This window comes from Antennarius striatus, chromosome 3 (genome assembly GCF_040054535.1).
Source record: "Antennarius striatus isolate MH-2024 chromosome 3, ASM4005453v1, whole genome shotgun sequence".
NCBI classification, from domain to species: Eukaryota; Metazoa; Chordata; class Actinopteri; order Lophiiformes; family Antennariidae; genus Antennarius; species Antennarius striatus.
The window spans coordinates 3,474,441-3,501,047 of record NC_090778.1 but is presented as its reverse complement, the minus strand read 5'-3'; the positions used below and the strand labels follow the sequence as shown (position 1 = coordinate 3,501,047).

Here is a 26,607-nt window from a genome sequence, read left to right as displayed (position 1 = left end):
AAAAATGGCGGAGTCGGAGGAGGAGGTGGATGTGTTGGTGAAGAGAGTTGTGAAAGATATCACTAACGCCTTCAAGAGGAACCCCAACATGTAAGTAGAGCTGAGTCTAAACACAGCAGACGGACTGAAGCGGGTTCGTCCCGTCTAGCGGGTCTAAACACAAACAACAGCACGACCCGGCTTTTCAACTGTCAGGGCTCGGACTATTACCTGGACGCGAGCGCTCCAGAGACACGGTGTACTTACATTAGCCAGGTTAACGACTCTTTTGGTGCAATAATTAGACGGAAGTATCCCGATGAACAACTCAACGACGCCAGTGTAGCGGTTTATTTTTCTTTGACCGGTTTAAGGCGAGCCGTTTCGTTTGCGTTGGACATGTTAGCCCCTGGACGAGGTCGGCAAGATGCGCAGGCAAGTGACGTCATAGTTTTGTAGTTTATTTAAGTCTGTGCGCGCGCGCGCGCGTACTGGATGTAAACAAAAGCGACTGTGTTTTGAAAGCTAACGCTAGCGTTACTTGCTAGCCGTTCATCTGTTCAATGCATATAGTAATTTAAAGTAATGTCCGTTACTCTCAAGTTTCAGTTAAGATGAAAATCAAAAGAGTGACTTTTATTATTCCAACAACAAGAAAGTAGATGAGTGGTGGCGCACGGTTGGTCGTATGTACTCATGTTCGTAAGTCGAACCTTCACATCTTGAGCACTATCTGTATACAGGTTGTCCCAGAAATGTACACACTTCACATGACTGTAAACTATTTGTTTATTATAATTATGTATTTTCCAAATTTTAAAGCATTTACAAACATTTTACGGCTTTTGTCACCACCTGGTCTCACCACATAATCTATCTGGAAAGTCTGCCTTTTCGAAGTAATACTCGCAGTACTGTAATACTTTGTTCTGGATCATCTTAAGAGCATGGTTAATCTTGGTAGAGCTCCACAAATCCTCTCTTCTCATTACATTCAAAGTAAACATTAATCCAGGACATTTGTATACATGTGGAATTGCTTATTTTGGCTCCATGTACCAGTACTTTCACAGTAATAAACGAAACCTGGCTTCTAACAATAAACCCGCTTCTCCCAAATGAAAACTAGACATGGACACACCTGTTACAGGTCGGTGCTGTGGCATCTCAGCTGCTCTCACTGCTGTGAACTGGTACATGTTATAGATTATTTCAGAACTTCTTTGTTTGAAGATAGTTTCTGCTTATCCCGTGTTGAATTTGTGCATGTTATATTTTGCCCCCAGCCAAGCTATAGAGTATCTGTAAGTTCTAGCCATGTCTTTGAGCTGTAGACTACAGAGCTGACGTGTCCTGCTTTCTGCGTCCTCAGTGATGAGATTGGAGTGATCCCGTGTCCAGAGGCTCGCTACAACCGCAGTCCCATCGTACTGGTGGAGAACAAGCTGGGTGTGGAGAGCTGGTGTGTCAAGTTCCTGCTGCCATATGTCCACAACAAGCTGCTGCTGTACCGCCAGCGCAAACACTGGCTGGACAGGGAAGGTACCTGAACGCATCCTCTCTCCTTCCTGACTGGCTCTGACTCTGTCCGGACTAGAACACATCACTTTGGTTTTTTTTGTCACAACAAACGCTTGAGTGATGGTTTCGAATATGTGTTACTATTTATAAAATGACTGTTCTACAATAACTTGAGTGCTGGTGACTAATAAAACAACATTGGAATTATTGAGCTATAATTACATTTTAAAAGATCCCATTACATTGAAAACATTTATGACATACTCTACCAGTCAGAAGTTTGGACACACCTTCTCATTCCATGGTTTTTGTTCACTTTCTGCTGAAGACATCAAATCTATGAAGCAAGACAGAGGGAATTTTATAGCAAACAAAGAGAAAGAACTAAATATATTTTGTATTTTAGACTTTTACAAGTAACCACCCTTTGCTCTGATGACTGCTTTGTAAAAACCCCTGGTCTTCTTTCAGTGAGTTTCATGAGGTTGTCACCTGAAATGGTTTCACTTCACACATAAGCCATGTCAGGGTTCATTCATTCTGCCTTCTTAGTGAGGTTGGAACCATCAGCTGTTGTATAGACATCAGGTTTGTTGCACAGTTGACAACCCATTTTGACAACTGTTAGAATCCATATTATGGTCAGAACTGATCAGCTGTCTGACCAAGAAGGAGAGTGATAAGAGTGCTGCGTCACGTGACCTGGCCTCCACAGTCACCTGACCTCATCCCAATGAGACAGTTAGGAATGAGTTGGATTGCAAAGTGAAGACAAGAAGGCCAACAAGTGTCCAGCATCTCTGGTGGACCACATGAAGCGTATGGAGAGAATGTCAAGAGTGTGAAGTTGTCATTAAAGCAAAAACTGTAAACTATAAAACATGTTTTGAGGTACAGTATTTCACATTTTTTTCTTCACTGCATAATTCCATTTGTGTTCATAGTTTTGATGCCTTCAGTGAGAATGTACGATGGAAATAGTCATGAAAATAAAAGCCTTGAATTAGAAGTTTTGTCTAAACCTTTGAATGACTGCGTATATACAGTTATGTTCATAATAATAGCAGTGTGTCTAAAGATGTGAGTAAACCTTAAAATTCTTCAAATAGTTTTTATTTTAACACACACAAATGCATTGGGGACACTTCACATTCTATTTCAAAGCAAGAAAAGTGGCAAAAGTCATTGAATTTGATTATATTTTACAGGAAGTAAAATATAATCAAATATTTATGTCTGGGAGTACCCTACTGTAGTGAAGCCCATAACGCAGGTTGTTGTTTGTGTGTCCATCAGCTTTAGTAGACATCACCTCCACTGTGTTGCTGCTAAACCCGGACTTCACAACCGCCTGGAATATCAGGTACGGATAAATCCTGAATAAAGCCTTTCACAGCTGCAGGAATCTTTTCAAGAATGTTCATTAATAATTCTCTTTAATGACTTAAACCGCTGCTCTGAAGCCTGATAAATAAATCAAATACATGTAATTTATTGTTGTGTGTAACGGAGGCTTGATTGTTGTTGCAGGAAAGAGTTGCTGCAGTGTGGCGTTGTTAATCCAGAGAAGGATCTCTACCTGGGAAAGCTGGCTCTCACCAAATTCCCCAAGAGCCCAGAGACGTGGATACACCGGTGAGACCCCCACCAGAGCACGCTGTCATCGTCACGTCACACATGGAACATATGGAAATGATGCACATTATTTTCCTCGAGTCAGAAGAAAGTACGACCTTTAAACCAGAATTGAATCCCCTGTATCACGTTGTCGTCTGTTGTCTCCACGCAGACGCTGGGTGTTGCAGCAGATCCTGCGTCAGTTCTCTACCGTGGGCCACAGCAGGAAGCAGCAGCAGAACGACGCTGAGCAGGCCGACGCCGAGAGGAGCCAACAGCTCAGGGACCATCTCGCCAGGACGCTCCACCAGGAGATGAAGGTGTGCTGTGACGCCGCCTGTCGTTACCCCAGCAACTACAATGCCTGGTCCCACCGTATCTGGGTGCTGCAGCACATGGCTGTGGGCAACATCAAGGTGAGATGAGATTCCAGTAGTAGCTGTAACGTTGCTGTCCTTTTCAGAGTCAGTGTGGGTGTGTAATGTCTACTTCTAACGGTGAAGTTGATGTTCCTCCTTTTCCACAGGTTTTCCACGATGAGCTGTCATCCATGCGTCTTTGGGTGTCCATGCATGTGTCCGACCACAGCGGCTTCCACTACCGCCAGTTCCTGCTCAAAGAACTGATGGCCGAGCTCTCCCAGACCCCAGCTTCCACCACTACCACCACCACGCCCCCCCAGCGCCGCTCCATCACAGTCACCAACAGCAGTCCTCACCATCACAGCCACACCCAGCCCAACAGGGAGTGGTCAGCAGAGGCGGCGGGGGACGAGGAGAGGCAGCTGGGCGCCACCACGGTCCTTCAGCTCCTCCTCCAGGAGATGGAGCTGTGCTCCGACCTGATCCAGTCTTTCCCTGGACACGAGGCTCTCTGGAGCCACAGGTGAGACCAGACATCGGGCCGATAAAGCTGTCACAAAAAGAAATGCTTTCTACTTTTACCAACACTCCATTGTCCAACCATTTATTTCTAATTGTTTTTGTACAAATTCAGCTGGTTTTTCTTTTTTATATATATATATATATATATATATATATATATATATATATATATATATATATATATATATATAAATAAGATCGACTACAAATAACAGGAAGTACAAATGTCCTGCAGTACAGTCAAAAGATTCCGACCTGTTTTAAATGCAGTATTTCGTACTGGTTTCTAATAATATAACATTAGAATATCCGTTACATGCGCAAATTGAGGATATATTTGTTGAACAATATTAAAAGTAGTGAAAATTAGCTGAAACAGTGACACTGGGTTCACAGTTTAATGCATGTTTAAAAATAATCTCATCTCTAATAGTCTAATATTTTATATATTGCGGCACGGTGGCGCAGTGGGTAGCGCTGTCGCCGCACAGCAAGGCAGTTCCAGATTCGCCAAAATTTGCATGGATAATAATAGCTGGAGGAGGCTCCAGTCGTAATGAAATATTCCTATAATGCTGTATTGACATTTTTTCTGCTGCATAAAGAAAGAAAACTGTGAGGTTTTTACGATAATGAAAATACCAGTGAAAAGCTGAAGTTAGGTTGTTAGTATTTAGACTTTATTTGACCAGTGACGGAGGTGGGGTGTTTACAAAGCAGTAAAACGATTTAAATGTAAGTGAACAATCACTTCTGTGCCTGTTGAACATGTGGCCAGTGTGGCGTGGTGTTAAACTGAACAGTACCTATCTGTGTCCACTAGGAGGCACGTCTTCTACTTGTGGCACCAGTGGAGACGGGAACATCAGCGGCGCTGCAGCAGCAACGGAGGCGGCGAGTCGCTCCACGTCAACGACTGCTGCAGCTCAGACCCGCAGAAAGCGGCCAATCAGAGCTGCGCCGGCAGGGGGGGGGAGGCGGTGAACGGACAGAGGTGCGCAAATGACGCCATGGAAGTAGACGGGGCGTCCCTGCCGGACCCACGCGACAGCAAGCGTCTGAAGAGAGGCGTCCTGCCGCCCGAACCCCCCGCCCTGTCCTCTGAGTACGGCTTCGTGAGCGGCACCCTGGACAACTGCTGTAACCCCGAGCAGAGACGATTCGCCCTGGCGTACAGGAAGTGGTTGGACACGGTCTTTGGTCAGCAGCCTTGAGAGAAACAGAACAGTTCGCCTCATCAGCCCCGTTCGCTCCTTTCTCAACATTACAGTTGCCTTTAGATGCAGATTTTGAATCAGCTTGCTTTACCACCTGTAGAGCCGACTTAAGCCAAAATTACTTCAGATACAAACGGCAGTAGGATCCAGTCCCACGTCGCCATTGTTACTGGTTTATTCTCCTGATAGTCAGTATCTAGTCTCTTCTTCCTCGGAAAACATCTGGATCTCCTTGAGCTTCATCTGAGCCAGAAACCCCTTCAGAATGGAAATCTGTACGCAGAGAGCCGAGTGGCTCGTAGCGCGTCTGTAGGTCCGTTTTCTTACTCCAGGTGTCTGTTGCCTCAGGTCAAATTTCCATCACCTGTTTTCATCAGTTTAGCTTTAAATAGGTCAAAAAACTAAACGAAGCTGCCACAGCAGGAGGAGGAGTTAATTTTCTTTGCAGAATTTACACTAAATTTACACTAAAAGTCAGTTCAGTATAGCAGAATATAGAACATTATCTAAATGGATCAAGATTCACCCATTCTATTTTTACTGAAGTTGTTTTTTTGAAGTTGGAGTTTCATTTTTTTTTCATAATTTTTTTAGGTGATTGGCAGAAAGCTTGAGGGGGTGGGACATCTTTGTCAATAGTAGTGAAATAAAATCTCTTGGTGATAAATGCCATTCAGAAATCCAGGTGTATTGCTGTGATGTCAGGAAAAATAATTTTCAAGTTGTAATCACTATCCAGAGATAAAATCCAATTTGACACTGGGTTGAATACTTGACATTGTGTTGTTGTTTTTTTCCTTTTTAAAATAATTTTTATTGAACTTTTTTTAGATGATTAAACCCTCACAATTAGAACCAAATGAAAGCAGCTCCGACTTTTCCAGCTTTTGTGTTTAAATCCATTCTACTCTCACTTGTTTTTAACGGCAGGTTTTAAGCACAGACGGACTCCTGATTTCCTTTGAGGCCTCTCAGATTTCCATTCTGAACGTGGTTACGTTTATCAGCTGTGTCGTGTTCTTTTTCTTCTGTTGCTCATGGTTTGCTGTCGCTGGTTGATTCAGTGATAATACAGTCCAGCAAGTCCAAAACGTTTTGAATTGAAACGAAAACAAACAAACTATGTAGCTTAGTTTCAGTAGCTCACAACAGAAGCCAAAAAATCTAGGCGTAAAAAAAGGTTTTGTTTGCTAACTTGCAAGTCTTATCTTTTGCCAGCTGGAAGCATTAAATACACGAGTGGAGACGGATTATTAGTGCTGATGTTTGGCCTGGAATGATACAGCGCTGGGGCCTTTCACTGGTGCTACATGTTGCCATGACTACAAGGACTTCATCTGTTACAGGGATGTAGCGTGCAACAGGAAAAACTTAACTGCACTTTGGATTATTTGTTGTGATTAGCTAGTCGTTGTTTTGTTGAATATCATCGTTCGAACAAAATTACAATTTTTGAATTCTTTTTGAAACCGGGCTAGTTTATAAACAGGACTAGCTGTTATTATGTATAGAAAATAGACATAACATAAAAAAAGGTCAAGTTATACTATGTCCTTGTGTTGAGGAATAATTAAAAAGCATTACTTTAATTGTCGTGACATGCTGTTTGTGCACAGTTCATCCCTGCAAATGTGGAAAGTGAAAGCGTGTGCCGCTCCGAGAGGGACGATGTTCTTAAATATGAATCTCAACGCATCTGAAGTTAAATGTCTGTATTCCACATGCTTACAACAGAATGGACTGCGCTTTGAGCAGAATCCACCTTGAATCCCAAGGATGCCGTCGGTACACAAATGAACAAACACGTGGATTCACACAGACGTCGTCGTCGCTCTTCACCGAAACTGCGGACACGTCCGCGTTGTTCGGAAAAAGCGGGAGATTCAAAGATGGAATGTTTTAAAAGAGCGCACAGCCTGGATTGACCAATTTCCACCCCATTCCGACCTCCATGTGCTTCCATGTAAACTTTATGTACCGCATTGTACTTGCGTCTCCTAGCAACCTACGATGTGTGAGTTGTTCAGTGAGATGTTTTACCACCTCAAATCACTGTGTACATAATCTGGAAACTAGTATTTGGAGCCATGTGTGCTTTAGGTTTGTTCATCAATAATTGGTGCATATCTGAACTTTGTTTGTGTGTGTGTGTGTGTGGGGGTATTTAAACATCCTTCCAGATCTAGAACACAAACTTTAAATACAAGACTATCTATGCAGAAATGTTTTTAAAGGTTCAACAAGCTTTTTGAAAAGAGTCATGTAGCTTCTGTTTTTCTAAGTTATTCTTCAGTTGTCTTCAGTGGAGGGTAATCCTTAATCTAGCATCTAATTAATTTTCTATTTATTTATAGGGATAAAGTCTTTAATCTTGAATTAATTGTTTTTGTCATCTGCTAACAAATGAAATAAAGTTCACATGGGATAAAAAAAAATTTTTTTGGATGCTTTTGTGTGAGTGCCAAAATTAGATCTACATTAATGATCCTAATCTAGATGAACTACTCCATTTATGTATATTTAAATAAACGACTGCTTCACGGATCATTTATGTCTCAACCCACTGACGTGGATTTATTCTGACTGTCCTGAAGAGCCTCATTGCCGGCAGTCTCCTCGCAGATACCAATGATCACCTTTGTAGCGTTTGCTGCCACCTACCGGCTGATAATAATAATACAACCGATGCAGAGGGAACGACCCCTGACCTCAGGAGTCAAAGGGACTCGACTGAGTGAAAAACGGCGGTGTCTGTCTGAAACGCATTTTATTAAATAATTTCATTATTAACGAGTTGTTTCTGTTAATTTGTTGTCCTGCTGTTGTATCAAAGTGACAGGTTCATTAGTTTAGTATAAATGTCGCCACCCTGTGGCTGGTTAGTGCTGCTTCATCTAGAAACTGTCAATCAGCTGATTGGAGAACAGCTTCACGTCCGGGATGCGGAGCATCTTTCAGTCTTGACAGGCTGCGTGTGATTGGCCAACAGGAAGCGCGTGACAGTTGTGATTGGATAGATGACAACGAACCTGAGCCAAACCGTTGTATGACAAACAGCGCAGAGGTGAGGTCAGAGAAAAGAAATAAAACTTTAAAGAGGACAGTTTGTTGGGGAAGACCAGCGCTACCTGAACATTTTTGGAAAACAGAACCTCTGACAGAATTTCTTTTTAAAAAATTAATAAATCAACTTTTATCTTCGTCGTCTGAGCATGACACCCGTAAGTTTAACTTTGAACTTTAAATTGAGTTTATTTGCGCCAGTAGTTCGAGACGTTCTGAAATGTTAACATTTTATTAAACTAGAGAATTGTAGGTTTATGCAGGTAAAAAGGAAGGAAGAGCTTCAATTTTAGAAAGATAGCACATAAAGCAGGAGAGGTGTAATTTACACCTCTCCTGCATTATGTTTTCATTTTACACCGTGTAAAATAAAAACATACAGTGTAAACATAAACAGTGTAAACATAAACAATAAACTTAAATCATAATCAATTAATAACATAAATATAAATACAATGTTTATGTTGAATAATAATTCAAAATCTAGTTCAGAACCTAATTTGTTCAAAACCTAATGGGTTAGTTAGTCAGTTAGTTCAGAAACTAATTAGTTTAAAACCTAGTTAGTTATTTCAAAACTTAGTTAATTTAAAAACCTAATTAGTTCCATAACTAGTTAGTTTAAAACACAGTTCAAAACTAGTTATTTAAAATCTAGTTAGTTGGTTTAAAATCTAGTTAATAATAATTTAATAATTAAATAATTTAACAAAAAAACAGTGGACATAACACGATGTAAACATACGTAATAATAAATAATAACATAATTAACATGTATACAGTGTTTCTTTTAAATAATAATCCAAAACCTAGTGAGTTGTTCAAAACCTAGTTATTTCCAAACCTAGTTTGTTCAAAAACTAACTAGTTTAAAACCTAGTTAGTTAATTTAAAACCTAGTTAGTTTAAAAGCTAGATCATTCAAAACCTGGTTAGTAGGTTAAAAAAACTAGTTAGTTTAAAACCTAGGTAGTTAGTTCAAAACCTAGTTTAAAAACCTAGTTTGTTAAAAAGACAAGTTAGTTAGTTTGAAACCTAGTAAGTTAGTTCAAAGCCTAGTTAATAATGATAATGATAATAATAATAATAATAATAATAATAATAATAATAATAATAATTTAACAAAAATTTCAAACATAAAAATGGTAAATATAAACAGGTATGTGGTTTATATTTAAACTACATACTGTGTTTACTGTATTTACAGTAAATATAGAAACTATATAGAGATTTAGCAGGAGTTCAGGAGGTTGACAGCTTTGGCGTCCTGTTGCTGGGGCAACGGAGACGGTGTTGTGACGGGAGTGCAGCGTGTGTGAGGAGTCTTGTAGAATTTTATATTCTAGCCAAAGTGTTTGTTTCTCGTAACTGGAGGACTAACAGGTTTTGTGATCTTCGAAAAATGTTGGTTGGTGATGCGTTCAGGTGACCTGCATCACACGTGTAAATTTGTGTTTCTGTCCTCAGGTTTCTCAGCGCCTCAAGTGGACGTCTGTCCTCGTCCCCAACCCCAATCAGCCCGGCATCCCCAGACGGATCCTAAGGAGGGTCCCGGTACCAGCGCCCCCCACCACGCCCCCTGGTTCTCCTCCGGGGGGTTCTCCCTCCAGCTGCCCTCCCTCCTGCACCTGCTGCAGCTGCTTCCCAGAGCTGGTCTCCAATCAGGTCAGTAGGACATGTCTTTGTTTCAGAGTTACATTAAAAAAAAAAGGGACAAGTCACCATAATTTTTTTATCTTCAGTTTTCTCAGCGTTACGTGTGGACGACCGTCCTGGCCCCCGACCCCGACCAGCCCGACAACCCCAGACTGATCATCAAGGGGGTCCTGGCATCAGCGCTCAACATCAGGTCACGCTGTTGCCCCCCTGACATGAGTCCTTTTTCTACTCCCCCCAGATGTCCTCCTACTTCTTCTTCCTCCTCCTCCTCTTCCTCCTTTCCCTCCTCCTCCTCTTCCTCCTTTCCCTCCTCCTCCTCTTCCTCTCGCCAGCCTGCACGTCCTCAGCCCTGCAGGACCACTACTCCTCCACCGATGTGGGTGAGGAAGGTGCGAGCCATCCTCCAGGAGAGGAAGAGGCAGCGTGGCGTTGGGGTGAGAGGAAGAGTTGCTGCCTCCCGAAGATCAACTTCCTCCAAATTATCTTCATGAAATCGATCGGAGATCATTTGGTGTGATTGGTGATTTTTCTGCATCAGCTTCTCTCCTCCCCCTCACACACCTCCCTTCTCTCTCCTTAGATCTCCTTATCACCCGTCCTTCAGCTTCTCCTCTTCCTCAGTCCCACCCCATGCTCTGCTGAGCTCCTCTCCCCTCCTCTTCCTCCTCTTCCCACTAAACTTGACTTCTTCCCTGGAGTCTTTGTGGATTTGTTGTCCTGCGGGTTTCCCCCTGTGCCGTTCCACTGCTGGGGTGAAGGTTGGCAAGAACTGACGTCATCATCGTCACCACCATCATCAATGGGGTTCCTGGTCATTGTTGCTGTGAGCTGAAGGCTTATCATGTGCATACGGCATCTTTTTCTGAGTCACTTTCAGTTCAGATTCATTCTGTAAATATTTGTGAGCTTCTGAACTGGATTAGGGTTCACGGCTCCCTCTGTGTGTTGATGTATCCAACGACCCCAAATACTGACACAGACTGTCCAGAAGGTCACCGACGTGCTGCTCCAGGACCTTCCCTCTGTGACTCGTTGAATGTTTTTATCAGTCATTTTTTAAATGACAACCAGTTTTTTAATGTGAAAGTGCTAAAGGACTGCACGTCGCTCAGTTCATTCGTTGTACATTATGTATTTTATTTTATTTGCACTATGTTTTGGTAGCTATGGAACAGCATACATGCTGTAGTGATGCACTTGAACAATAATGTTATTTATTTTATAGCGTTTTGGAACTGATTAAGTGTGTGAAAGAGTTAGAAAGCAACAGAAGCCATATTAATGCATGTTTAAAGGAAAGAAGGACATTGATACAAAGAGACAGTTTTGCACAGTTTTTACATCAAGATTGAATATTTGATGTAATAAATGAGACAAAATTAGACATTTTGGTTTGTGTCTTTATTTCTGCTACGATGGTCCTGTGTGTTTTTAATGCATCTGATGTGTCATAATCTTATCTCTGGTTCTGGTCAGAATGGAATCTCTGGTCTTTTTTTCTCATAACAATATCTTTAAACTCCTGTGTCTAATCTAGATTGTTTGAACCACTGCAGCTGACATTTGTTCTTTATTCAGATGTTGAACATCTTGGAGTTCAGACACAGACACATGTAAATGTAATCCTCAACACAAACAACAATTGCTGCTTCACTAAGTAAAATATGACAGGTGTTCATATTTTAACAATATGATTTGTCACAATAATCACGTGAATTTTCCAGCATCTGGACATGAAGCTGAGCTCCAATCAGCTGACTGGTGGTTTCTAGATGAAGTAGCAGCAACCAGCCACAAGGTGGCGTCCTTCACAATGACTCAAACATCAATGCTGTCAGTTAACACCTTTTCAGGACACCAATGTTCTGACTTTGGATAAGGAGGACAGACCTATGTGCATCGTTGCTATGACGCCGGACAAAAAATCGACTAACACGTGCGAGCACACACGCAATACACAAACGCAAAACAAAGCACATTTCCCTACATAGCCTAGCATAAGTTGACTTTATTCATGCAGACAGATAATAGGAACGAAAATGTGAGCCGAACTTACGTGCGTTGTAGCTAGACACTGTCGGTCCAGCACGTACACACGTGTTGGAGCGTGCGCGCACGCAAACGCGAAACAAAGCAGTACAGTGGTACCATTACTTATGAATACATAGATACTTTATTAAATCCCCGAGGAAATTGTACTATACGAAATTTTCTACTTATGAAACGCCTCAACAGGACAATATTGCCTCTAGTTACGAAAGAAATTTTGAGTTACGAAAGGTAAAAAAATACAGCATGGGCTGCTACTCGCAGTTCCTAAAGGTTCCTGAACGCAACATTCTTATAGTTGCTCTGCCATTGGCTATTACCTAGCATCCTGGCATCCCATTGGCTGAGAGGGACCTCTGTGTGGAGCTAGATAGGTGTCTATGCAGTGTCCTCGTCATTCGGCCCTCGACCCATGAGGTGTTCTGACAGTTTTACGTAAATATATTAACTTTTAGAGTATTCACTATGGACCCCAAGAAAGTGACGGAGAAAAGAGGAAAAGAAAAGACGAAGAAAAGAGTTTTTTTTGTCCGTACAAACAAAGCAAGAGATAATAAAAAAGCATGAAATAGGGATGCGTTTGGTTGATCTCTCCAAAGAATATGGCCGTAATGCATCTAGAATCACCACGTTATTAAAACAAAAGGACGTTTAAGGAGTGTAAGGCATCACGTGGGTGGTTGGAGAAGTTCAAAAGGAGGACTGGAATTCACTCTGTTGTTCATGGTGGGGCAAGAGGGCATGAAAGAGGGCAAAAAACAATGAGGACAGCAGTTAAAAGGTAACTGACCATCATTATTATTCTTTATTCTTTGTTTTTTACGTTATGCACAACTCTCATTTATTGTCTAATAATCTAATTGTAACATGTATTTGTTACATGTTTTGATGCATTTTTATGCTTTATAAAACATGTCTGAATTTTGGGGGGCTTGGAATGGATTAGGGCATTTGCATGCAAAACATGTCTCTCCTTACAAAATGTTCTACTTACGAAATTTCTTCCAGAACCAATTAATTTTGTAAGTAGAGGTACCACTGTATATCTTTTTTTTTCTTCTTCTTTTTTTAAATAGAGCAGGTGCGGCTTATTGTCCAGAAATTACGGTACATTACATCACCGTTTTGAAGAGGGATGTAATTACAGTCATTTCTAACCGTTAACAGTCTGTTAACAGAACAATCCAAACTCAACCAACACATGGATCATTTTGCCATATATTCCTCTGGAAGTCCAGGTTGCTGTCTTTCCTTCAAGGCAGCATCTACTATTCTAATGTATTCACGAAAGTTGGCATGCATTTCAGGAGTATAAGGGTTGTATTCAAGGTTTCCTTTCTTTGATCGTTTAAAATCTCCATCTTTCAAGCCTTCGACACACAGCAGGCGGTCCTCAGAAACCTTCAACCCCAGGAACTGGACTATTTTCCTCAGTTGGGGGAGCAGATTCCTCTGAAGGTCCTCATAGTAGATCACCTTGATGTTTTTTGCATAATTCAGCCATTTCAATATGTGGGAATGCCACGAACGAGCACCATTCTTCACATACACAGACCATCCTGCAGGACAAAAGACAGGACAGAACAGAGTAGTACTTAGAGATCTGAGTCTAATTTGGTGACTGAGCTCGTAAGTCACACAACTCATGACTGAAACATAGTTTCCCCATTTAAAATAAGTAAAATTGTTTTAATCCATTGCAGCTTTGTAAAAAGACACATATCCCTCAAAATTTTGAAAAAAACAACAGCATATTTTGACCAACCAAAAGACATGCATACATTGCCTGTTCATAATTATAAGTTATGTAAGCAATGATAAAGTATGAAAAGACATGCAAAAGTCATTCAGTTAAACAATCATCCAGTTAACTCAGGGTAACTTTTTAAAACTCTGTATGGAAGCTCCACATTACATTATAGTGTTTATATGTCTGACAAAATCTCTGAGATAAACACCGCAGGAATACCCTGCCATTGACCCTGTTTTTCACTGTTAAAACTATTTTATTGCTCATTGTTACTGTCAAATAATCCATGATGTGAAACCAAAACCAATCTAATACATATATGATGTTTAACTATAGAAGGATTTAATGATATCCTTGAGATGGACACAAAAACAAATCCAAACTAGAACCAATGCAGTCATGGACTGTGACATCGCCGTGACAGCCCTGACAGTAAAGTTAAAATGAACCGGGTCTGTATTTGAAGTACATAAGTAAAAAAAAAAGGCTTGGTGGCATTTTTATTTTTATTGTTTTCCCAACGGGGACTTAGAAAATTGAAATTTATCCTAAGTAATGGAGCGCGGAAGTGACACAACCATAGACAACGGGGTGACGCCATATCAATGCAGAAAAAGCTAGCGACAAGGTGAGAGCTGGCATTTTCATAATAATTTATCTGAATATCGCCAAAAATAACGTCGTCGTCATCGGAAACCGAAGACGATTTCCCAGTGAACCCACCTGGGGGTGTGATTATTCCATATAATTACCACCCGATGTACAAGGAGGATGAGTGTTTGGACATCTAGCGATTCATCCTAGATGTCTTCATCTGAATCACATTCTGACAGAGATATCCAACTAGTTATAATGTCCTGTTTTGGTTACTGTGTGTATGGAAAAGTTAAGCTACCGACCCGGTTTATCCGTGCTCTCAATCTCCTTCCTAGCTTCCCTGAAGGTATTTTAAAGAAGGGTAGGTCCTTGTCTTTGTGTTTCCTTGCTGTTGTGTTGACACAACCGTTCACATCACAGGTAACCATGATGTTTATTGGGTTAATCGCATCGTTGATCGCATTGTGTTCTATGGTTGCCCAGCTAAGTTTGTTACCAGTGACGTATGACGCCCACGTGACCACTGAATGTGTAAGCTGCTGTGGTGCAGATTTTAAAGTTTCAATTTATTCTTGTAAGTCACCAGTTCATTAACTTTTTGTACAATGGGACGACACATGCACATCACAGACAGAAGGGGAACATGCAGAGTCCACACAGAAAGATTCAGAGTCAGGATTTGAAATTCTGGCTTTGAGGCGACAGTGCCATCTACTGTACTGTACCTCTATTATCATTCTATTATGAAATTATTAACACATCAGAAGTCACTATACCTGAAATTGAAATCTTACTTTCATACATCAAAAGTTCTTGAGTTGGAAAAAGAAACAAATACCAAAAAAAATAATGTCACAGGTCCTCACCTGTCCCTTTCCAGTCATCCTCGGAAGCAAATCCAGTGTGGTCTGATATGATGGCTTTGTAGGGATTTCGGATAAATTATTGTTAAAAAGACAAAGTACTTATTTTAAAATTTTGCATCCTTCTGTTCAGCTGTCCATCAGCAAATCCATTGAAAATTATCGCACATCCAATGATGTTATTCCTGGGTCATATTATGAACTTTTTGTATACAAAAAACTTTAATAAGGCTTAACTATAAGATGGGCCAGTCAGCAAACATAACCTCACGTTACACTTGCTGTTTACATTACACATACCTCTAGGGACAATAGGAGTGAGGAGGAATGTTCAAAGCCATTATTCTCACTTTTAACCTTTTGACATATGGTATGGTAGATTAAAATGCTCATGACTTTTGATCTGAAATGGCTATCAGTCACAGTTATGATTAGATGAGAACTTTTATATATTTAACGATACATATATATATATATATACTGTATATATACTGTATATATACTGTATATACTGTATATATGAAAAATAAATGTCCCTCTCACCCTTGTGGGGTGGTATCTGTGTGTCATCCTCAAGAACTTTTATATATTTAACGATACATATATATATATATATATATATATATATATACTGTATATATACTGTATATATACTGTATATATACTGTATATACTGTATATATATATACTGTATATACAGTATATATATACTGTAAAGATACTGTATATATACTGTATATATACCGTATATATACTGTATATATGAAAAATAAATGTCCCTCTCACCCTTGTGGGGTGGTATCTGTGTGTCATCCTCAAGCTCGGGTCCTCTACCAGAGGCCTGGGAGTCTGAAGGTTCTGTCAGTATCTTAGCTGTTCCTAGGACTGCGCTCTTCTGCACTGAGGCTTCAGATGTTGTTCCAGGAATCTGCTGGAGCCACTCTTCCAGTTTGGGGGTCACTGCCCCAAGTGCTCCTACTACCACGGGGACCACATTAACCTTAACCTTCCTCATCTGTTCCAGCTGTTCTTTCAACCCTTGGTACTTCCTCATCTTTTCGTGTTCCTTCTTCCTGATGTTGGCGTCAGCTGGAATCACCACATCTATCACCACTGCTCTCTTCTGCTCTTTGTCCAGCACCACTATGTCCGGTTTGTTAGCCAGCAGCTGTTTGTCAGTCTGGAAGCTGAAGTCCCACAGGATCTTAGCCTTGTCGTTCTCAACCACCAATGGTGGTATGTCCCATTGGGATTTGGGTACTTCTAGTCCATACTGGGTACAGATGTTCCTGTACACTATCACAGCTACTTGGTTGTGCCTTTCCATGTATGCTGAGTTGGCGAGCATCTTACACCCTGCTAGCACGTGCTGGACTGTCTCTGGGGCTTCTTTACATAGCCTCCACCTTGGGTCAGATCTACAGTGGTAGATATTGGCCTCTATTGCTCTTGTACTTAGGGCCTGTTCTTGTGCTGCCATGATCAGTGCCTCTGTGCTGTCTGTCAGTCCAGCTTTATTCAGCCATTGGTAGGTTTTCTTGATATCAGCCACTTCCTCTATCTGACGGTGGTACATGCCATGTAGGGGCTTGTCCCTCCATGTTGTCTCCTCCTTCTCCTCTTCCTCCTCAGGTTTCTGCTGTCTAAGGCATTCACTGAGCAGTTCATCTGTTGGGGCCATCTTCCTGATGTGCTCTTGGATTTTTGATATCTCATCCTGGACAGTGGCCCTGATGCTCACTAGTCCTCGGCCTCCCTCTTTCCGCTTAGTGGAAAGAGCTTGGGGTGAAACCCTCCATGCATGGTGAGGAGCTTTCTCTTCTTGATGTCTGTGGCTTCTATCTCCTCCTTTGGCCAGCTTATGATCCCAGCGGGGTATCTGATGACAGGCAGTGCATACATGTTGATGGATCGGACCTTGTTCTTGCCATTCAGCTGACTTCTCAGGACTTGCCTTACTCTCTGGAGGTATTTGGCTGTGGATGACTTCCTTGCGGCCTCCTCATGGTTGCCGTTAGCCTGTGGGATTCCAAGGTATTTGTAGCTGTCCTTGATGTCTTCTATCCTGCCCCCTGGTAGGTCAACCCCTTTAGTTCTGATCATCTTGCCTCTTCTTGATACCATCTGGCCACATTTGTCTAATCCGAATGACATCCCTATGTCGTCGCTGTAGATCCTGGTGGTGTGGATCAGTGAGTCAATTTCTCGCTCATTCCTGGCATACAGCTTGATGTCATCCATGTAGAGGAGATGGCTGATTGTTGTCCCACTTCGGAATCGGTATCCATAGCCACTCTTTCTAATGATGTGACTGGGGGGGTTCAGGCCTATGCAGAACAGCAGTGGTGATAGTGCATCCCCTTGGTATATGCCGCACTTGATGTTAACTTGGGAAATTGGCTTGGAGTTAGTCTCCAGGTTGTCTTCCACTTCCCCATTGAGTTCTTGATGAAGGCTCTTAGTGTCCTGTTGATCTTATACAGTTCCAGACATTCCAGTATCCACGTGTGTGGCATTGAGTCGTGGATCAGGTCGTTGGTCTCAGTTATGTTCCGTGTGGGGATGGTTCTTATTGGAGCATTCACATCTTCTAGCAGATCTTCTGAAGGTACTTGACAACTTAGCTTCGGGATTTGTCGGAGGCTCCAGGTTTCCATTTGGGTCATGATCATCTTTCTCAGGTCAGCAGCTCTTGTATTGAAGCTGTGTATGTCTCTTGGGGCTTAGTACCCAATCTCAGATTGTGGGGGGGTGATACCCCCCACTATATATATATATATATATATATATATATATATATATATATATATATATATATATATATATATATATATATATATATATATATATTCCTTCTCTCCTTAAGACATTGATTTTAAGAATAATTCCCTTTATGTTGAGATGAAAATGATTTCATCACATTCACGTGAGTGTCTCACTAAATGCACACAATCATCATCATGTAGTTACAGTAATGCATGTATATTACATTTGGAAAAATGTAATATACAGTGATTACAGCTATGATGTCCTCTTTGTGTTAAGGCGTGTTCACGTGCTGATAGACAATGTGCATAGAGCATGATGAGAAGTGCTTTATGGTGAGAAAAACAAGGCTGATAATTAGAGAATAACAAAATAAGGGTATGGGACTTATTTTTTTCTGACTACAACTTCAACTTCATAAAAGCATAATTACAAAAAAACAAGAACCAAAGCAGTCAGAGACTACAACATTCCGCAACACCCAAAATTTTACCTTGACTTACTTGCATAGATCAAAGATCAAAGCTAGTGTTCTGACCTACTTTCATAGATCAAAGCACGCAAAGAGAGCGGCGCACCTTCAGAGTCAACTTCCCCGGAAGATGACAGTGAAACAGAGAGCGAGACTGATGGAGACGGATGTGACAAAGCGCTTTTCGGGCTGTTCAAATCAGACACTGAAGAAGAGGACTTCATGGGTTTGAGCGAAGATAATTAAAGTGACTTGTGATTTCAAACACAGGAGGAATTAAGGTAAATAAATGCTGATCATTTTCTTTACTCCGTGACTGAGGCGTATATCACACAATTCTTGACTGAAACATATTTTCCCCATTTAATATACGTAAAATTGTTTAATCCATTGCAGCTTTGTAAAAAGACACAAATCCCTCAAAATTTTGGAAAAACAACAGCATATTTTTATCAACCTATAGACATGCATACATTGCCTGTTCATAATTATAAGTTATGTAAGCAATGATAAAGTATGAAAAGAAATGCAAAAGTCATTCAGTTAAGCAATCATCCAGTTAACTCAGCATAACTTTTTAAAACTGTATGGAGTTATAGGAGCTCCACTTTACATTACAGTGTGGGTCTGTAATGTCTGAAGTCTCTGAGAATAACACAGCAGGAATACCCTGCCATTGACCCTGTTTTTCTCTGTTAAAACTATTTTATTGCTCATTGTTACTGTCAAATAATTCAAAATTCACTCAGATCATGCTACTGTTCAGCTCATGCCCACGTAGAAGACTGCTCTTAAATCCAGCAAGTCTGTTCAGAAAACTGTCCTGCAGTGGACGGAAGACAGTTTTGAGACTCTGAAAGGTTGCTTCCTAAGCACAGATTGGAGCATCTTCCATGACTTTCCTTCACTTTCCTTACAACAAACCATATATCACCAAGGAGGTTAAAGACTGTTAAAACAGCAAGAAAATGGCTTTTAAAAATGGGGACAAGGGATGTGCGGTTGCGGCTCAAAAGGATCTAAATCGGCTGCTGAGGCAAGCCAGAAGTAACCATCGTTCTGCTTTAGAGGATAGTGTCAGATCTATGAACTCCAAAGGTTTGTGGGATTTCATGAAAAAAAAAAACTAACATGAACCCAAAGCGAAATCAAATTGTCACTCTTGATGAACGTGCTTGTGCAAATGAGTTAAGCGACACTGGTTCGGTTTCTCAGGTACTGGTTGAGCCCTTTGATTTTATTCCTAAGTGTAATGCTTCACATCGCACCATTATTGATCCATTACAGGTCAAGTGAATTTTGAGCAGGGCTGGTGAAAAAAAATCCATGGGGCCAGATGGTTTGCCCGCCATGCTGCTGAAAATGTGCTCTGAAGAGCTCACGGCAGCCTGGTGCCCTATATTTCAGCAGTCAATTGATACGCACATTGTTCCTGATATCTGGAAAAAATCTATTGTAATTCCTGTTCCTAAAGTGTCTTGTCCTTCAGAGAACAGGGATTATAGGCTAATTGCCTTAACTTGTAGTGTTATGAAATGCTTCGAGAGGGTAATTGTGAACCATCTCAAGTCTGATGTAGCTCCTTTTTTGGACCCACTACAATTCGCTTAAGAGCTGGGAAAAGCACTGAGGATGCTGTAGTCAGCATCGTTCATTTAATTATTAAGCATTTGGAAGACCCAAAAGCCTACGCTCGGGTTCTCTTTGCTGACTTCAGCTCCGCCTTTGATACTGTTTGTCCTCAGCTACTGGTAAAGAAGCTATCAAACATGAATGTCAACCTTTACTCGCTGATTACAAACAGATCCTTAGAGGTTTAGGTAACTCTGTACTCTCAAGTCCCAGACTGTTTAGCACTGGTGTACCACAAGGGGGAGTGAGCTCACCTTTTCTGTTTACACTAATGATTGTAGAAGTCAGTTAGTCAGTCATCTTCAGATTACCACCGCTATATCCACCGCAGCGGGGTCACAGGGAGCCGGAGCTTATCTTGGCGGCATAGGGCGTTAGACAGTCCGGGCACGACGCCAGTGCATCGCGGAGCAATTGTAGAAGTAGTCTCCCTAATAACTACATTTTTAAATTTTCTGATGACACTGTTAAACTGAGTCTTCTGAGGGATGACAAGTCTGGTGGGCTATATGCAGAAGATTAAAGGTCCCATATTATGTATGTTTAACTTCAAGGGGCCCTATTATGAAAATCACACTTTTTCGGGTCTCTACATATACATAGTGGTCCTCCCTAACCCGATCAACTCCTAGAATCTGGTAAACAAACGCTCCCTGCATCAATAGATATTTGGAGTTTTAGGAAGTCATGGCTCTGAACGACTCAAATCGATCATATAGCTCTAGAATAGCCATTCTTGACGTCACACTATGCACTCTGTGCTATTGAACAGAGTATTAGACGATATGGATTGGTTGACACTCCCAAGGGCGTGGCAATCCCCAAAACGGAGTTCTTTGCGTCAGACGTGAGGCAGCAGTCTGTTAAAATGGTGTCCGTCAGAGGGAGACATGGTAGTTGCTCAGTTGTTGATTGTACAAATCAACACCAGTGTTTATTTTTCATCCCATCCAAAGAAGAACAGAAGAGAGCGTGGTTGCATTTCATTTTTAATGGCTCTGTGCAGCTACATCACCTGCACATTTGTTTGTGTGTGAACCACTTCACTCCAGCCTGTTTTAGCAATGAGGGTCAGTCCAGACGGGGCTTTGCCTTGAGACTGATCCTCATTCAAGGACCACTCCCAACCATACGGGACCAAGGAACTGCACCCTAGTTACAGGTAAGTCTCACCACATTTATCTTTCTTGCAGTTGTCTGTCAGCATTAGTGATTGAGTGCTATTTGGCTAATTAGGTAGTACTGCTTTGTTTCGCATTTGCGTGTGTGTGCGCTCCAACATGTATGTACATGCTGAACGTACAATATCTAGGTACAACGCACATAAGTTGGGCTCACATTTTATCTTTTATCCTGTTGTCTGTTAGCATGAATGAAGTCATGTTGTGCTAGGCTATGTATGGAGGTCTCCTTTGTTTTGCGTTTGCGTATTGCTGATCACGTGTGCGTGCTGGATCTACAGTAGGTACAACACACAGAAGTTGGTCTCATATTTTCTCATTGTTTGTTAGCATGAAGTCATGTTATTCTAGGTTATGCAGGTCAATGTGCTTTTTTCGCATTTGCGTATTGCGTGTGTGTGCGTGCCGCACCTACAGTATAAAGCTAAAACGCACGTAAGTTGATCTCATATTTTCTTCATTTTTGTTAGCACGAATGAAGTCATGTTATGCTAGGCTATGTAGGGAGGTCTCCTTTGTTTCATGTTTGCGTATTGCATGTGTGTGCATGCTCCCACACGTGTGTGTGTGCTGGCCTACAGTATAAAGTTAAAACACACCTAAGTTGGTCTCATATTTTCTTTCTTATTATCTGTCAGCATAAATAAAGTGAACTTATGCTAGGCTAAGTAGGGAGTTGTGCTTGTTTCTTATTGTGTGTTTGCGCGCACATGTTAGAGTCTATTGTTTGTTCGGCGTTATAGCAACAACACACACAGGTCTGTCCTCCTTATCCAAAATCAGAAAATCAGTGTCCTGAAATTAGTGTCCCTCTTCCTTGTGCATCCATTCAGCCTACAGCTTCAAGTGTCGTGGCGTGCCAAACTGACCCAGTGGACACCCATACTGTTGGTACACAGCTGTCCTTCAGGACTCTTCATTCCCACTATAGAAGTAAAGGTAAGTACAAGTCATATTCCATACAATATGTTTTAATAAAATTGGTTAAATAGACTAATTTTCTTAATATTGTTGTCTATAGGTGTTCGTGAATGCACGTGTGTTGATAGTAGTTCAGTAAAAAATAATAATTTTGTGTATTAGAATATTCCAGCAAGACAGTAAGTGAAGTGAAGAGTTTAGTATAAAAAAAATTTGAGACAGATTCATGTATGTCATATGATATTGATTTGGCTCCTTATTTTGTTACGTTTGGTGTACCCCTCTACAAGATCCACTTTCCAAAGGCTTTTGAAGGGACAATGCAGAGTCAAACCTCACGAGAAAGAGCCAACATTCTGTTAGTGTTGCAATATTTTAATATTTCAAACAAACATGTTTTGAAATTCTGCTGGTAATTGCTCACAACACAGTAAAAAGTAACCATACAAATAAATAAATAGTAGCAAGTATCAGAATGTATTTTGAACACAATTTTTCCAAACAAAGAAATGAATCAAACAATATCAATAACAGTAATGATACATCTTTGTGTTTTATTGAACAGGTTTTGTAGCTGACATGTTGGACCTCATATTTGACAGTCTTGGTGGACCCCATGCCATACACAAATGAGATGTTGGCCATTCGTGTCCCCAAGAATCTGTCGGCCCCGTATGAGCGTCCGGACAAGGAGGAGGTCATTGCCAGCTACATGACCAGGTTCAACCGAGACTCGGTCTGAATCCAGCGTAGTGGCCTTCATCTTCAGGAAACTCTCGGCGTATGCGAAGGACCACACAGGCTGGAATGACGACCCGGATTCTGCGTCATAAGTAGCCCCAGCACCAGCCAACAAAGGTGCGATAGGCCAGATGTCTGCACCGTCTACAGAAAAAGGACACAAAATTATTTATTTCACAATGTGTTCAATCCTGAATATTATAACTGTTGTTGATTTCCTGATAGGATGGCCCTGTGTTCTCATTATTGTTATTGGATGTAGTGTTTTACGTAAATAAATGCTTGTATATGTCAACAGAAATGGATTGTGAATACCAAAAAATGTTCAACATGTAATAAGACAAAATTCAAGGTGTCGCAAATACAAAATATTAGACTTTGTTGTACCTATATTTGTCATGTGTTACTGCATTAATGAAGGTATGCCTGATGAAGCAAAATAAAACATAGCTTTAGTTTTTATTGTGAAATTTTTCAAAGAACGACTGACCGATGTATTCGTCTCAGACGTGAAGGGCCATACTCAGCCCTCAGTACGTGACCAGCCATTTGTAGGGTGTACACATTTAGGCACACAGGCTGAAACCCAGGATGTTTAGTCATGCACGGAACCTAATCAACCTCTTGCAGACGTCTCCTAACCTACAGTGAAAAATATGGTAAAGGTCATTTTCATTTATAATTGTAAAAGTAGCTAAATAGAGACAGAACTGTGTGGTTTAGCTGTGAGCTTGCTACTTGTGGTATCTCCAAACAGCAGATGTTTTCTGCTTCTGTTGGCATACGTTCAGTGACCACAGGCACTGCACAATAAACAGAAGATGAAGACATCTCAAAATTGAGTAGATAAAGGCATCACTGCAATATGACTACATCAATTCACCATTAACCAGCTGTGATGGTGGCAAGTGTTATCTCCATGCGTCTTGTAACAGAGGACTGCCTAAAATATTTAGCAGCTTAGTAATGGGTTAAATCAATGTCATATAAAAATAAAGTAACTTGACTGTGAGCAGAAGCTAGCATTAGCCACATGGTAATAACTATCAGAACCACCATCAGACTTTACTGTCACTTATAGAAGTACAGCAACATTTTAGCAGTCAACACGTCCTTATATATACAAAAAACATAAAAAGACAGATATGACATTACTGTGCGATAAGAGGCGGGAGTAGAAAAAAATGTAGCTACCGGACGATGCTCCGGTCCTGTGATGACGTCGGTTACAAAACACAACACAGAACCAACTAAGTAACGTTCGCACTTACTAACCATTCAGAAACGTTCTGCTGCAGCCGCACAGTTGGTGTTTCTTCAGGAGCCCCCGCTTCTGGGTCCGACTCAGGGTCATAAATGTACGGCGACGCGATGGGGCCTCCGAACGCCACAGTGATAACAAATGTAATGCTGGTCAGTGTCCTGTTAACCTAATGCTCTCCTTCAGAGGGGCGTGACCCAGGTGAAGGAGACGTTGACCATCGTTACATTTGCTCATTAGCATACTACAGCCGGAGGCCTGAAACAAAGCGTTTTGTGAGTAGCTCAGGTAAGTGATTTTGAAAAGCTGATATTTAGGACCACAGATCACTTTAGGTCAAAATATTTGGAATAGTCTAGTTGGACATCTGGCAGCTGAATGACATTAAGTTTAAAATACATTATAGGACCTTTAAAGCACTGCAATAAATTCTGGGTAATCCTGGAATGTATGTACCAAAGGCATCAATCTTAACAGTACTGTAAATGTAGGAGTGGTGACATAAAAATGAAAAAAAACAATGAGTAGCGACTTCAACAACGAGCGACTTCAAAAAACGAGTAGCCGAGAGGCTGAGGCTGGGGCTTTACTAAAGAATACATTTAACTTTTTAAAAAGAACAATCAACTTATGAAACTGTGCTCAAACTCATAATCAAAGTGATCAACAAAAAATGCGACCCTGCTCACCGTCTCTCCCGCTCTCCGGCCACACAGGTGAGCGGGTGCCCCTATTAACCTATATTAACACCCCCCTCAACATCCATTTGACCTACTTATTCCCTCATTAACGTGATCACCCAAACTCTACATCACAAACATCACAACCACAAACACAATATTTAAACCATCACACCCCTACAAAATACCTATAAATCTGTTCATGGCTCCAACACTAGTCGTTTTCTTTCCTGTAATTGACATATCTTGTCATTTCAGAATCTTTCTCAAACTTCCTGCATATAATCTGCTCATTTCTATTACCTTTGTTGCCCGGCCTGCTGCTGCTCATCATTTATTCAACCTCTTTATTACTTTTAATCTTTTTAGCCATCAGTAGGATTGTTAGAGATTGATTCCTGCTATACAGGTTTCCTGTTCTTCCTGTCTAACAACTCCTATAGAATGAATCATCTCCTTTACAGTATAGTCATTGACTGAACTACAACCTTGGAAATGATATCATTCTATGTTGATCATTTGAATCTTTTCATGTTATGTACAATATCTAATGATAGAAAATCTTGCACAACAGCTGAGCAAGTTGATTATGAATGTCTTTTATGAAAGACGTCAAATCTTGGGTTGTTTCCAGAGTCCAAGAATGACTGATTTAGTGTGAGGTTTATAACTGTAAACAGTGGATGGATGGAACATTACAATAGTATAAATGTGAGTCTGGCTATTAAATACATTGTCTGATGCAACCTGAACACATCATCAGGAATGTATCCTGGGTTCATGGGGTGTTTCGGATCTTGCAACAATATACACCTGAACACAAGTCATTCAGGTGGCATTCACTTGCCCCCATGTCTCTCCTCTCTGGATCCAGAGCCATCTCGAGGCTTTCTCAGCTGCCTGAGTAGAAAAAAAAAGTACCGGATGATGCTCCGGTCCTGTGATGATGTAGGTTACACAACACAACATAGAACCAACTAAGTAACGTTCACACGTACTAACCATTCAGAAACCATTCAGAAACTGATGTCAGTTTATAAATAACAGTTTCTAAGCTAAATGTTATGATGCATTAACCTGTATTTTGCTTTTGTGGTTAAGCTTAATGAACTGTTGTTGAAATGTCCAATTCTCAAGTTTCATATAATGTTTCCCATTTGTCTTTGTTACTTCACATCCTCCTCCATATCCTACCCCTCCTCTTCCACCTCCTCTTCACCAACTAAACATTGTCTAAAACCTTCAACAATCCTCATTTAAGTTTATTCAAGCAAAGCCAACCAAGATTCTGAGAACTGAGTTGAGAGAGAAGAACAATATTCTGTCATGAAAACCCACCTTGCAAATTTCAGGTGACAAATATTCTGCAGATTTGTTCTGGAAATCAAACCTATGACTTCCATACAGGATCAGTTGAGGCCTGGGTTAACAACGACCGCCATCGGTGCTGTTGACCTACAGGGTGCCGGTGGAAATTGGATTACTGTTGGTCGAAGAAGGAGAGGAGGAAAGTGTGTCCGTAGGAAGAGAGAGAATAGGAACGCCAAGAGTATAGGCCTGAGAGTAGGGACGTTGAATGTTGGAACTATGACAGGAAAAGGTAGAGAGTTGGTTGACAAGAAGCAGAGAAGGAAGGTAGACATACTGTGTGTACAGGAGACCAGGTGGAAAGTACCAAAGCTAGAAGTTTAGGAGCAGGGTTCAAGTTGTTCTATCATAGTGTAGATAGGTAGAGAATTTTTAAAAATATATAT

At 41.0% G+C, this 26,607-nt stretch overlaps 2 protein-coding genes across 2 annotated transcripts in view; one reads left to right on the top strand and one right to left on the bottom strand.

The window, feature by feature from the left end:
* On the top strand, nt 1–7,637 carry ptar1 (protein prenyltransferase alpha subunit repeat containing 1). Its single transcript, XM_068310573.1, has 7 exons — nt 1–90; nt 1,352–1,521; nt 2,797–2,863; nt 3,031–3,135; nt 3,290–3,533; nt 3,644–4,002; nt 4,825–7,637. The coding sequence occupies exons 1-7, from the start codon at nt 5–7 to the stop codon at nt 5,213–5,215; spliced, it is 1,422 nt and encodes a 473-aa protein (XP_068166674.1). The 5' UTR covers nt 1–4; the 3' UTR covers nt 5,216–7,637.
* Nucleotides 7,638–13,195: 5,558 nt separating this feature from the next.
* The window catches only part of LOC137592138 (sialate:O-sulfotransferase 2-like), a 36,192-nt gene continuing 22,780 nt past the window's right edge, over nt 13,196–26,607 (bottom strand). The window contains exon 6 of the mRNA XM_068310063.1: nt 13,196–13,548. Within this exon, the coding sequence (XP_068166164.1) occupies nt 13,196–13,548 (353 nt within the window). The remainder of the gene's footprint in view (nt 13,549–26,607) is intronic.